At 37.1% G+C, this 14,166-nt stretch overlaps 1 protein-coding gene across 1 annotated transcript in view; it reads right to left on the reverse strand.

Moving 5' to 3' along the window:
- Window positions 1-470: 470 nt before the first annotated feature.
- Window positions 471-14,166, reverse strand: part of LOC127661386 (latent-transforming growth factor beta-binding protein 4-like) — a 67,552-nt gene continuing 53,856 nt past the window's right edge. The window contains exons 21-34 of the mRNA XM_052152043.1: window positions 13,851-13,976; window positions 12,888-13,010; window positions 12,498-12,629; window positions 11,922-12,047; window positions 11,624-11,767; window positions 10,514-10,765; window positions 10,091-10,162; window positions 9,852-9,980; window positions 9,547-9,690; window positions 8,123-8,275; window positions 7,547-7,811; window positions 3,539-3,789; window positions 3,300-3,449; window positions 471-2,935 (exon numbers count right to left, since the gene is read on the reverse strand). Coding sequence (XP_052008003.1) covers window positions 2,799-2,935; window positions 3,300-3,449; window positions 3,539-3,789; window positions 7,547-7,811; window positions 8,123-8,275; window positions 9,547-9,690; window positions 9,852-9,980; window positions 10,091-10,162; window positions 10,514-10,765; window positions 11,624-11,767; window positions 11,922-12,047; window positions 12,498-12,629; window positions 12,888-13,010; window positions 13,851-13,976 — 2,204 coding nt within the window. The 3' untranslated portion in view covers window positions 471-2,798. The remainder of the gene's footprint in view (window positions 2,936-3,299; window positions 3,450-3,538; window positions 3,790-7,546; window positions 7,812-8,122; window positions 8,276-9,546; window positions 9,691-9,851; window positions 9,981-10,090; window positions 10,163-10,513; window positions 10,766-11,623; window positions 11,768-11,921; window positions 12,048-12,497; window positions 12,630-12,887; window positions 13,011-13,850; window positions 13,977-14,166) is intronic.

The raw sequence follows: 14,166 nt of genomic DNA on the forward strand, positions 1-14,166 counted from the left end.
TGGTGTACCTACAATGATGCACGATTCCAGGGACAGTAACCAACGCTATTCTTGCGTACAGCAATGCGATGAGGGGGGAGATTTCAAGTTATGCAGTTAAAATAAAGTTCAGAGTCTGCGATTTTCAGAAAATCCAAAATGGCCTTCCTCTTTAGCGGAGCTAATGGCTGTGATTATGAAAGTTATTCAGCTTTATGAGAACAAAATATGTACCAATTTTGGTGACTGTAGTTACAAATGGGGGTGTTACAGGGCCCCCATTACATTCCCATTTTCAAGGGGGTGCTACAGAGCCCTCCCTGCAACTTTGCCCAATTTAAGTACCTTAAAAGTACAGAAAGCCTTAATAATAATAATAATAATAATAATAATAATAATAATAATAATAATAATCCTTAGAAGAACAATAGGGTCACTACACTTTCAGTGCTTGGGCCCTAATAATAAAAATAATCCTTAGAAGAACAAAAGGGTCTCCACACTTTCAGTGCTTGGGCCCTTATGATCTTTATCAAGCTAGAAATGAAAATCAAATTATCCTCAAATTACAATACTAAGTTGGTTTTCAGGAAGCTTATCAACAAATATACTGTTTTAAAAGTGCAAACAATGCAATAACATGGAAGGTGTGCAAATATATTTTCAAATAGATTCAACATACAGTATATAAAAAACTTAAACCGCATGAAATTATGTAACAAACATCTGAAACATCGTTAAAAAAATTTACAATAGTAGTTGTGTAAAAACTTACACAACTGCATTTTCCTCCCACAAATACAGTGCATTTAGTTATGTAACAATTACAGTGGCCGAGAAGTGCACAACACAACCAAATTAGCAAAGCAAATAGAATCTGAAAATACAATGGAAATAAGCCACAACACAAATATATAGAAGCCACATCACAGAGAAATTAACAAAATAAATAATTTTCACCGTATTTGAAGTCGTGTGGCAGTCTGATTCAATGCATGAGAGATCATGAAAATACTCGAATGATGCAGAGAGCTGCTCATCCCACTGCAATCACTAAAAGTTTTCAGGAGAACACTTAGTTTGTTGTCTGAGCAGTGGCTACAGCCTGCATTAAGCCAATTTTTTTTTGGTGGGAAACCTTATAAAAGCTGGCAGTATGTAAGAATAGCTACAGGTACTGTGACGTCATTTTCGCATCATTGCCTGGTACGGATTCAAGCAAATATTGATGAAGTTATGTGCATTAAGAGTTCTGGTAGAAACCCAACCAGTTAGTGGTTATCTTATCAAAATAAGCACAAATCGTGTTGTAGCTTAATTTGGCTGTTTTGTAGCTTACTTCCATTGTGTGGCTTAGTTGTGTTGTGTTGTGGTTTTTCAATTGTTCTGTGGTTTAATTTTGTTGTGTTGTGGATTATTTCTGTTGTGTTTTCAGGTTTTTTGATAATTTGGTTGTTTTGTGCACCCCTCGGCCATCGTAGACATAACATTTATGGTGACAGAAAACTTTTTAACAGACGAAAGAAAGCCAAAAAAAAAAACTTTCTCAGACATCAAAGTTACATGGGAAAAAATGTATTAATGTAAAACATTTATACACCGATCAGCCACAACATTAAAACCATCTGCCTAATATTGCGTAGGTCCCCCTCAAGAGTGGTTATCTGAGTTACCGTAGACTTTGTTAGTTCTAACCAGTCTATGTTGACCTCATTAACAAGGCATTTCCATCCACAGATCTGCCACAAACTGGATGTTTTTTTTTTTTTTTGGCACCATTCGGAATAAATTCTAGAGACTGTTGTGTGTGAAAATCCCAGGAGATCAGCAGTTACTGAAATACTCAAACCAGCCCATCTGGCACCAACAATCATCCATTCAATTATCTAATCAGCCAATCATGTGGCAGCAGTGTGGTGCATAAAATAATGCAGATATGTGTAAGGAGCTTCAGTTAATGTTCACAACAACCATCTGTATGGGAATCTTTTTTGATCTCTGTGATTTGGACCATGGCTTGAGTATTTCTGTAACTGCTGATCTCCTGTAATTTTCACGCACAACAGTCTCTAGAATTTACTCCAAATGGTGGCAAAAACAAAAACCATCCATTGATTGGCAGTTCTGTGGAAACGAGAGAGATCAACAGAGAATGGATAGACTAGTTCAAACTAAAAAGGCGACGTTAACTCAAGATAACCGCACTGTACAATTGTGTGCCGTGTACTGTGGTGATAAGAATAGCATTTCAGAATGCTATTCTGAAATGCGGGTTGGCGCTGATTTGGCAGCATGAGGGGGACCTACACAATATTAGGCAGGTGATTTTAATGTTGTGGCTGATCGGTGTATATAGTATACAAAGAATTGCCTTCACTGATATGGGTATATAAATATGAAATTTGAGAAAACAATATAATTTGTTTTAAAGCGCTTTTGGTTTATTTGGTTGCACGGATCTTAATTATAAGCATTCGGAATCCAACAAAAATCAAGATATTCATTCAAAGTCAGGTCATATATAGTTAACATATAACTTCAATTGAGTACAACAGTATTGAGTCTTTCGTGAGTGTATTGTGTAAAGCTGCAGAATTGATATACACGCAAATATTGGAAATAAAGTAATAAAATACACAATTTACAGCAATGTGGAGGGAAAAAAAATACAAAAATAATATTATAACACTACTGACCTGGTGGAGGAAAAAAAATAAACACAAGTATTGTCTGAGAGAAGGTATAAAGTCCAGTTTTGTACACATCAGTGGGTACAAAGTGTAAATCCCATAATACTGTGTTTGTGTATTATGGTGTGATCAAGCAGGAATGCAGTGGTTGGGTCTTCGAGACATGATGAATCCCCTGAGACACGCACACCTATACGAGCCTTCTGTGTTCACACACCGACCATTAACACAGTCTATTGTGTCTTCCTCCTCACATTCATTTACATCTACAGGGATACAACAAACATGGAAGCCTCCATTATAATGTCAAAGCTGAATCAGTACCCCCTAGTGGCAGTCTGATAATGCACTGTACATAATTTGGAACTTCTCCCTGCTAAAGAATAAAAGAACACTTAAGCTTGTTTTGAGTCTATTTCAAAATTTTTTATAATAGTAATATTGTAATTATATTTTACCTTTATTTCTAATGTCATTTTTATTCTTTAAAGTCCCTTATATCTTTGCTACACTGTACATGTTATATTTTGTTTTTTTGGAATGCTTTGGAAATCCAACTGTATATTACACATAACAGTAACGGCACTACAGTACATTAAAAGCGAAACTGAAAATTGACAGCTGTCTTACCTATGCAATTCATTGTGGTGATGTCGAGCTGATACCCATCATAACAGTCACAAGTGTAACCTTCCTCGACGCGGATACAGCGACCATTCTCACAACCCTGGAAGATGCCACACTCTTCTGAACTCAGACTTCCATATGGTTCGTACCTTCCTGAAACACAAAAAATTAAGCAGACATAATGACAATCAAGCTTTCAATGCCTAGACGTTATATTTTGTGTTATCCAGGTCTGAACTTACGCTCATTAACTCTCCGTGGCCCCTCTCGTCTGTTGGGTACGATTGGAAATGGGGGCGGGGCTCTCCATGTCTCCTCCTCCTCACCTTCGCTGTAGGGGGAGTTATCAGGGAGGGGGGCCAAGCTTAGCGGGCGTCCCTCTGGGCGGGCTGGCAGGGGTCGTGCCTCAAACGCTCGCTCACTGCGAGGATCCGGGACACCGAAAGGAGGACCGGGGGCAGTTTCATAATCCTCCCCCTCATAATAACGACTTCTATTGGAAATACATTGCACTGATTAGTATGTTTATACAAAATCTGATCACAGACAAGGTTATTAATATTGTTCCAATGGCAAAAACATACTGCCTTTTAAGTGTCCGTTCACACTGAATGTGTTTTTGAGTCTATCCGCACTTTTTAAAAATAGTTTTTCTATATAAACCTTTGCTAGATTGGCGTCTTTGAAGTGTTTTGACACGTCTTGGTGTTTTTTCAGTGTCCTGGACAAAAGCACAGTGTTTTTTAGTCGCCATGTCATGTTAAAAAGAACATGAACTGTTCAAAACACGCTTCAAGACAGCTGGATTCTGCTCTGTTGGTAGCACTGCCTCTAGCTTTTTTTAGCACAAGGATGCATTTGACGTGATTGGCCCCTAAGATACATTGTTTTGTAAGTATCCTTTACCAAGAGGCAATCAGTCAGGCTATTTCTCTATCAAAACATTGATTGACTCTTTGAAATGAAAGGCGGTACTTCCATTCTATTCATACAGTATATATACACATGATGTCTCTGGTATAAATATAATTAAATAAATACTGAAAAGTATTATAGTCAATAACTACAATTTTGATACAGATTTCTCGATACGATTCGATTCATATGGTTATATTTCAATTAAAATGTCCCTTTTGTTTACATATGAAAGAAATTCTCTCCCAGCTAATGCTGTTAATTATACAGGGGACTTTCTAACCAAGTACATTATGAAAATATTAATTTATCTAATTATATTTTATTAGTTTTTCATAATTTTGTTCACATTTTGGCTTTTTAAAAATTAACAAATTCAGTTTGAAATTTATTATGAGGGCTTGTTTAAGGACCCGTCAATGTACACCTGCGTCAGACATGCTTGTGTAGCGTCTTGGGTGCGTTGCGTCATAAACATAACATTTTTAGGTCACTGTGTCAAGTTAAATATAATTTGATACTTAGAACACAGTTTGAGATCTCTTAGTTCGAATTTGTGCTCCATCGAGTGTTTTGAAGAATAAAACGCATGTTTGTGTTGTTCTGCTGTTCAAGGGTGTTTTTCTTCACTGTATAAACTGTGTGTTGCCCATACAGCTGAAGTTTCACTTAGTGCCCTCTGGAGTAAACAGGTGGTACTACAAGACTGCATTTCTCAGGAATCTTCCTTATTACGGTCCGGGGGCATTTAGATTAATTGCGTAAATTTTTTGAACGCATTATTTTTAATATAAATATATATATATATATTTATATATATATTATATATATATATATATATATATATATATATATATATTACAAATAATTATATATATACATAGACCAAATAGTTTTCCTAAAAATGTATGTCCACATATGTGGACAGCTGGACTAAGTTGTGAAATTGTAAATAATACCAAGCTAAAGAAAGTCAGATTTATTTTTTAAAAAAAATATTAAAGCTGCACTGTCATATTTTTGGGTTAAAAATGAACAAATTTCCATTATTAATTGAGTACATCAAACATCAGTGTTACATTTTTTTTTCCTTAATCTTACCCCATTCACTACAGTAAACCTATAAAAATAATTTTTATTTTGAGCTGTTGGGTTCGATATTGCAACATAAAAAATAGCACGTTATGACTCTGGCTCCAGTCATGATCACACACAGGCCATGACAAGGTAAGCTCAAATTTGGAGATTCATCCGCCAGAAGAGCAGTGCCAGAACACGACTGACGAAATGTATTCTTGCGCAAATTGCTTGCAATTTTAAATTTCAACTACAGATATCACTAGAGAGCACGACATTACATAGTACAGCTTTAATTTGTTTATTATGTTTCCAGGAGTGTTGGTTATTCATGTTTTTGAGACATTACATCAGAAATTAGCATAATTATTCAGATTCAAAGTTATGGCCAGTATAACCAATCACTGACAACCATGTTAAATTTAAATGATACACTATAAATGCTGAATGTATATATACTGATTACCATTGCCCCATGCCTGCCAAACATATTAAATTGTCTGAAGCCTGAAACTGAACTTTTGACTTTTAGTAGTGAATGCACTTAGATAAATAGAGAGCGATAGGTTGCTCCCTTGCTCCATATTTAGAATGACAGTCAGCACTGGTCTCAGGACAGTTTGAAATGCACCTTATTTTCATTCTAACTCCATATACAGCCTCTGAAAGCAACATTTTCCGGTTTTTGGTGCATCCTTTCATTCTCAATGTGATAATGCACAGTGAATTTAGGATATTTTAAATGAAACTGAGAATACAGTCCACATACATTGTCATTGTGTTTAACAGCATGCCATTTCGTGATGGATTGCTCAAATTAAAAAAAATGGCATATCGGATGAAACTAAAGACTCTAATCTTTTGACTCAAGCAGGTTTTGATGTAAAAACTTAATTAGGTGACTTATCAGATACCAGAAGCTAACACAAAAACAGCTATGATCGATGCCAAGTTGTTTGGTCACATGACTCGTGCGTCAAATTTAAACCTTTACTGACAGTACAGAGTCTCCTGAATGTAGATCCATCAGATTCAATTAAATTAAATTATGTGTTGCATATAGCAAGCTAAAATACAGTGTCCAGACATGCAAAAGTTTTTAACCACTTATGCCGAGTTTACGCAACATGATTTTAAGCCCGATTTTCGCTCGCCAAAAGTTTTGTGGAGATCGCCGACAAAAGCCTGAAATTGTAGGCAAATCGGAGCTCACTCCTGTGAGTGACGATCACTATGTATGAACTATCAAAGATGCGATTTGAGAGAAGCGCCAACATGTCGCCGATGTCAGCGAGATATTTAGAATGTTAAATATCTGCGACTCCAAATTGCGCAATATGAAATATATTTTGACTGAATACAACTGCAGCGTTGACCTACAGCCAATGAGAGAGCAAGAAACAGGGCACGGGATGTTTCAGTGGGAGGAGTCATGATGTACCTGCAACAGAACATCAAATAGCATGGCTGCGGTATCAAGAAAGTCTCATTGGACCAAAGAAATGGAGGAACAATTAGTGGAACATTGGCAGGCGCACCAGATTTGATGTTTCATCTGAACTGTCCCACAACCGCGTGGGGAAAGAGAAGAGTTAGAGAGAATTTGCCAATTCTCTTGGACAGTCAGGTAAGCAAATAGGTAGATTTTACAGTAGGAGATACTTTTTCATATTGTAACCAATAAAATATATGATGCCTTAAGGCGATTCAAAACATGCACATCATTTTCTGAAATGCATAACATATGATCATGCAGTTATTTTCGAATCTTTATACGTTTTCGTATAATTTTTGTTTTATAATGAAATAAATTATATTTCAATTATATTTTTGTCTACAAAACTAATTTCAAACATTTAAGCATACTCCTTCAGATCAAAGATTTTAAGATCATGAGAATCATTTCAGTCAAGTGTCAAAAGTTTTGACCGGTATTGTATTTGCCATGTTATTAGCTGTTAAAGTACATGTATTCTTTACTAACTCAAATCAACTAACACAAAACTCCATAAGATGTTAATTTATGGAGAAAAATAACCTTGGGAGAAACCAGGCTCAGCTGGGCTAGCCAGTTCCCATCTGGCTAAATAGCATGAACATAATGACAATATTAGTTATCCATGTGAAGTACAAGTCTTGTTTTATGTGAGTACACTGACTAGATGTTACTTTATGAGATTCCATTGCCTCACTAGGCTTTGGAATAGAGAATTCTGTTATAAATAATGAGTCCATTAAACAATTGTGAAAATGCATACCCTGCGGCTGGCCGTCTGTAGGGGGAGTCTGGTAGTCCATATGAAGTGGGTGGTCTGGCTCTCAACCCAGACCTCCTTCCACCTGCCCCCACAGGGCTGTAGTCATCATAGTCAGTAGGGAGGTAATCTGGGCGTCCAGGCAGAGGTTCGGAATACTCAGGGGGGGCGTAAGGTGGGAGGTATCTTCCTCTCCCAGGCCCTCGCTCATAATACCGTGGTGAGTAAGGAGGAGGACCCAGCTCGTGACACAGAGCCTCAAAGTCCTCTAATCAGGAGTAAACAACACATTAATGACATCATGACAGAGATAAAACCTGCTGGAAAATCTATCTTAAGATGGTAGCGGGTTTCTAGCTAGTTTAAACACATAACTACTATCACATATAACTGGTATGACCAGCTGGTAGTTAGTTTGTTGCTGGTCCAAGATGGTGAATTGAGCACGACCAGATTGGACCAGCTAATGACCAGCTATAATCAAGCCATCATGTACTGTACAAACCACAGTTACAATCTTAAAATGGATTTTCCAGCAATGAAGAGTAATTAGAGGAAAGAAACTGTGTGTGTATGTACCTTCGTCTCTGCGAGGGCAGAGTGCACATTGTAGACCCCAAGCTTCTCCATACAAACAGCAGCACTCAGTGAAGGTCAACTGAACTCCTAACAAAGGACTCTGACACATCAGACCAGCTGTGACGTGACGCCAACAGACATTTAAGTTTTCGTCTGCGAAAAAAACAAAACAAGACAAAAAGCACATTAATAAATTAAAATACACAAATACAATAAATAAAAAGACCTATAACCCTACTGAAATAATAATAATAACAAAACCAGCTTAAGCTGGATGGCTGATCTTAGCTGGATTAAGCTGGTTTCCTAGCCTGGCCAAGCTGCTGCTCTGCTAATATCTAACCTGACTGCCTGAAGTGCCCCAAACCCCTATAAAACCAACCAATTGACCAGCCTGATTAATTCTATTGTAGGATCCATCTTATGATTCATTTTAGATTTGCCGCCCATTTCCCAAAGCCATCGTAACTTAAGTAGTACTTGAAAATGGTTGTAAATTTATGAGCAATCAGAAGTAACAGCAGAGCTCTAAGAGCATTGTAAGGCAATTACAATTACAATTAATGCACTTAATACAACTTAAACAGTTAATTTAATTATGATTTCACTTTAAGTATCATCCCATGAGAATATAATATCATCTACTTGTAAGGTTTCTATATCTGCATATTAATCAACAATTAAAAATAATAATACATGCATAAAATAAATAAATGAACTCATAAATAAACATAGTTGGTGGCAACAAAGGTAACAACAAACCGGCCAATATTGCACATGTTTTGGCTCATCATCCTCATCTCCTCTTCCTCTTTGACACCCAAAAGTGCTCTTGACCGCACCACAATATTATGCAAAATTGACCCTTATCACTTTGGGGAGCAAATAACAGACCTCTGTATGATTAGTGAATGTTCCTAAAACTTCCCATTAACTGATTAGCCACAACATTAAAACCACCTGCCTAATACTGTGTAGGTCCCCCTCGTGCAGCCAAAATAGAGCAAACCTTTCTGAGATGCTATTCTTATCACCACAATTGTACAGAGTGGTTATCTGAGTTACAGTAGACTTTGTCAGTTCAAACCAGTCTGGCCATTCTCTGTTGAGCTCTCTCATCAACAAGGCATTTCCATCCACAGAACTGCTGCTCACTGGATGTTATTTGTTTTTGGCACAAATTCTAGAGACTGTTATGTTTGAAAATCTAAGGTGATCAGCAGTTATAGAAATACTCCAACCAGCTCATATAAATGGGAACTTATTAATATATATATATATATATATATATATATATATATATATATATATATATATATATATATATATATCATACAGTTTCATGGCCAGTATATTTTCTCAATTCACCAGCCATAGTCAGAAATGTCAGTTTTACACCCTGTGTGTTTTCCTGCATCTCTTACCCTCAGTATTGCTACTTGCATTGACGCAGTTGCGCTGTGTGTCATCCAACACTAGAGGGGGCTCACACGTACAGTAATAGGTGCCCAGTGTGTTTACACATGTACCATCCGGACAAGCATGCTCACTGTCACATTCATTATTATCTACAGAAAGAGAGAGAGAAATAAACACGACTCTGATTGCAATAATGTCAGCATTATAATGTTAATGACAGGATACTTTAATCCTCTAACATACATGTTTTTATATATCACAATTTATATCACAAAGGGATAAATGATAATAACTCAGATGATATTCTGACCAATGCACTCCAGCAGCTCTACGTCAAAGACGAATCCGTTGGAGCAGAAACAGGCGTATCCAGGAATGTTGTTGACACACACTCCACCCTTACACACCTCTAGATCAAACAGCTTACACTCATCCACATCTATTTGGAGGTCAACCACAGTCAGATTAGAAAGAACAAGCACAGAAAGAGGTTTATGGGATGATTTTGTGAGTTTAAACAGAGTCTGTGTGTTTGTGCATATTTGTTACCCTTGTAGCTGAATGCTCCCGTTTCTGTGGTAACATACCCCCTTCCATTGGGACACAATGATTGGAATTCCACTAAAAGGAAAGAGTTATCGATAACATGAGCTGATGACAGTGAAAAAGTGTGAAACAAATGTAATAGCCAAGAAAAGTAAATAGCAAAATCTCTACAAGCACTTCTTCTGTATGTTGATGTGTATGTGTACATACTTAGCTATAGTTTGGGGACAAAATACTGCTTTTCAAAATTATAAAAATGCAAAACACTTTCCTTTAGGTTTAGGGTTAGTCTCTAGTACTTACAATTGGCTTTATATAAAAGCAATTGAAGTCTATGGTACTGTATGTCCCTATATATAGTAATGCAAGTAAATGTGTGTATGTGTGTGTGTGTGTGTGTGTGTGTGTGTGTGTGTGTGCTTTCACCTGTTCCGGCCTCAGGGCAGATATCATACTGGCAGAGGAGGCCCCAGCCCTGTCCAACAGTACAGCAGCACTCCTGTAGTGTGGTGTTCTGATACAATATCTTGCATGAGTATGGCTGAGAGATGCCATAGTAACACTCTCTAAGTTCTCCAGGCCGAGCCTGTGACAGAGAGCCAGATCCTGACACAGAGGACCCACCAGAACCATGGCCACCTGAGGAAGATGAGGATCCACCAGACTGACCCAGTTGACCTGCAATAAATCCATGCACATAAATCCTGAAGTACAAAATCTCTTTTAAACTTATAAAACAAAACAAAAAGAGAAAAGTTTGGAAAAGTTGTTTCCAAAAATCCTAATTTAACTAAAAACTATAACTAAAGGTATAGTTCACCCAAAAATGAAAATGTACTCATCATTTACTCACCCTAATACCATCCCAGATGTGTATGACATTCTTTCTTCTGCAGAAGACAAACAGCTCTGTAGGTCCTTACAATGCAAGTGAATGGTGACCAGACCTTTCAAGCTCCAAAAAGCACATTAAGGCAGTCTAAATAATCCATATGACTCATCTGGTTAAATCCATGTCTTCTTAAGCTATATAATAGGTGTGGGTGAGAAACAGATCAATATTTTAGTAGTTATTTACTATAACGTTCACATTATTTCAGATGCTGGTGGAGATTTATAGTACTAAATTACTTAAGTATTGATCTGTTTCTCGCCCACATCTATTATATCGCTTAAGACATACAATCTATTAAACCACCGAAGTCGTATGTATTATTTTATGCTGCCTATATCATTTTAGGAGCTTCAAATGTCTCCCTAACATTTACTTCCATTGAAAGGACCTACAGAACTGAGATATTCTTCTAAAAATCTTTGTTTGTGTTCTGCAGAAGAAAGAAAGTCATACACATCTGGGATGGAATGAGGGAGAGTAAACGATGAGAGAATTTTCATTTTGAGTGAACTATTCTTTAAACACAAGACTGCCCAGATGAACTATGCCTACTCAATTACAGAACTTGAATTCTTCTAAACTGACCATACAAACACTAAAGGGCAGCAGTGAAACTGACCAGAGTTGTATCTGTGTATTACCTGAGCTCATTCTGTTCACACACTGCCCTGAGTGCGGCTCAAATTCCTCCAGTCCATTCTCACACTCGCACGTGAAAGAACCCTCTACATTCCAGCAGCGTGCAGATCCACACACACCCTGCATCGTCTCACACTCGTTTATATCTTAAAAGAACGAGAGAAACATAAAACAAAAAGAGAGAGGGTTTGAAGAGAGAGAAAAACTAAGTTTATAAGAATACATTTTGCATGTTCGGCAACTGTTCTGCAGATATTGATAGAGTTTGACAGTGTGCATGTGTGTGTTAGTGTGACTCACCAACACAAGCCTGCCCATCGCCTGTGGACTCGTAGCCCTGGTCACAGAAACACTGATATGTGCCAATCAAATTCTGACAGAAGGTGTGCTGTCCACACACTGTCTCATTGGCACACTCATTGATGTCTGAGAGAGAGTGAGAAATAATTTTCATTCTGCACATACTTACTATATATATACAGAGTATGTATGTATCTACACGCTATATAAGTACATAGTATGAGCTGTTAACCTCTGATAGAAAGCACAGGGTGCCAATATGTAGGTATAAACATTTTAAGAAAACATGTATGCCTACTTAAAGTATTAAATAAAACTGATATACCTACTTAAAGATGTAAAACTGATATATATTGGGAGAAATAGACATTTTCTGAAGGTTTTTGATTGAAGGTATTTGATGACTTTTTGTGTTGTTAGGTACTACATTAGTACATCTGTATGTATAATGTATTCGTATTGAGTTACATATTACTTATGATTTAACTGTTAGATTTTAACAATTTTATCAAAATTAACCACAACATAAGTATGTTTTTTCTTTTGTGTACTTTATTTTTGCACTCAAAAGCTTACCCACACACTGTCCCGTGGCAGTGATGTGGTATCCAGGCTCACAGGATGTCACACAGCGGAAAGAGCCAATGGCGTTCTCACAGCGTTGTGATCCACACACTGCCCCTTCTGAGTCCTCACACTCATTCACATCTGGAGAAAAATAAGAGCTTGAATTAAGTACCACCCCACACAATCACACACATACAAACAGGCTTCAATCTAGTGGAGATTTTGTCACAGTTCAGAGTACTTTTGTATTTGGGTACTCTCTACAGGGCCATTGTTAGATTGTTAGGACAAAATGTTAAAGGATGGGTTCCCACCCATAGCATCGGCGGTGTAAACATGTTTAGTAATGTAACTGCATTTTTGGCATATTTGTGATTGACAGTGTGTGTAAGTTTGTACCCAGACAGGCTGTTTTCTCTGGGTTGGTAGTAAAGCCGGTTTGGCAGTGGCACAGGAATGAGCCTTCCGTATTGGTACAGCGGCCATCCTGGCAAACTCCTTCTCGTGTGCACTCATCAACATCTGGTAACACACAAACCAGCATGACATCATCCCAAGCACAAGTCATCAGTGAAACCATTTTCATTCCTGACAATGTGCCGTCCTCTGCTGTAATGATGGGAGGATTCAAATCTGTATGTATAATGCAGATTGAGCTGAAGGTACTAAAACATGAAGACTGAATATCTGACATGAACTTGTGGAGTCTCCATGTATGTAATGCAATTTCTTTAACAGCAATGTAAAATAAGTCAAATCTGAGCCTGATTACTGACTCTCACACTGCTTTTTAACAAACAACGAAAGCATATAGTAACTAACCCTAGTAGGATTACAGTAGGATACAGAGATATATTCACTGTATTGAATGGAATAGAGCAGCATTTACATTCTTCGAAATGTATACTTATGTGTTTTACAGAAAACAGAATGTCATTCATGTTTAAAATAACATTATGGCCAGTAAATGAAGACATAATAACATTTTTGGGTGAACTATCCTTTTAAAAACAATTTAAACAATGGAAATTCATATAAATCAAGCAATCCATCAATACGTTATAAGTACAGGTTGCATGCATTGTACATGTATGAGTGAGGACATATTTATGGAATTTGGATACTGTGTGATTATTGTGCATCTTGATTTTATTTAAATGGGTGTACAATAGACTTATTGAAAAGAGAAATGTTCAAGTTGACTTCAGGCTTTTGAGTAATGTGCTTTAGTAAATAGAATAATTTTATTTTAGAGGAAAAAAACACTTTTCTTTAGAAACAAATCCCTAAAGACAACTGAGAAATTCAGAAAAACAAAACCATGTAGTCTGATGTTGGCTATATATTAGTGTAGTGTCATACCTTGGCAGGACGTCCCGTTAACGCTGCTTTTGTAGCCTTGTGCGCAAACACACTTATAAGAGCCGTCTGTGTTCACACACTCACCGCTTGGAAAACAAAAATCCCCTTCCAGACACTCGTTAATGTCTGAGCCAGAATGATGACAGAATGGTAAAGTGGGAGAAATTTGGTGAAAAACAAACTCTGTCTGACAGATCATGCATTAAAATCTGAAAATAACACATTATATCATATTCTAAGCAGCCTGATAAGGCTAATGTTACATGTTTAAACCTGGAGAGAGTACAATGTAGTAGATTAATGGTTTCTCACTTGC

The sequence above is a fragment of the Xyrauchen texanus genome, chromosome 21 (genome assembly GCF_025860055.1).
Source record: "Xyrauchen texanus isolate HMW12.3.18 chromosome 21, RBS_HiC_50CHRs, whole genome shotgun sequence".
Classification (NCBI taxonomy): Eukaryota; Metazoa; Chordata; class Actinopteri; order Cypriniformes; family Catostomidae; genus Xyrauchen; species Xyrauchen texanus.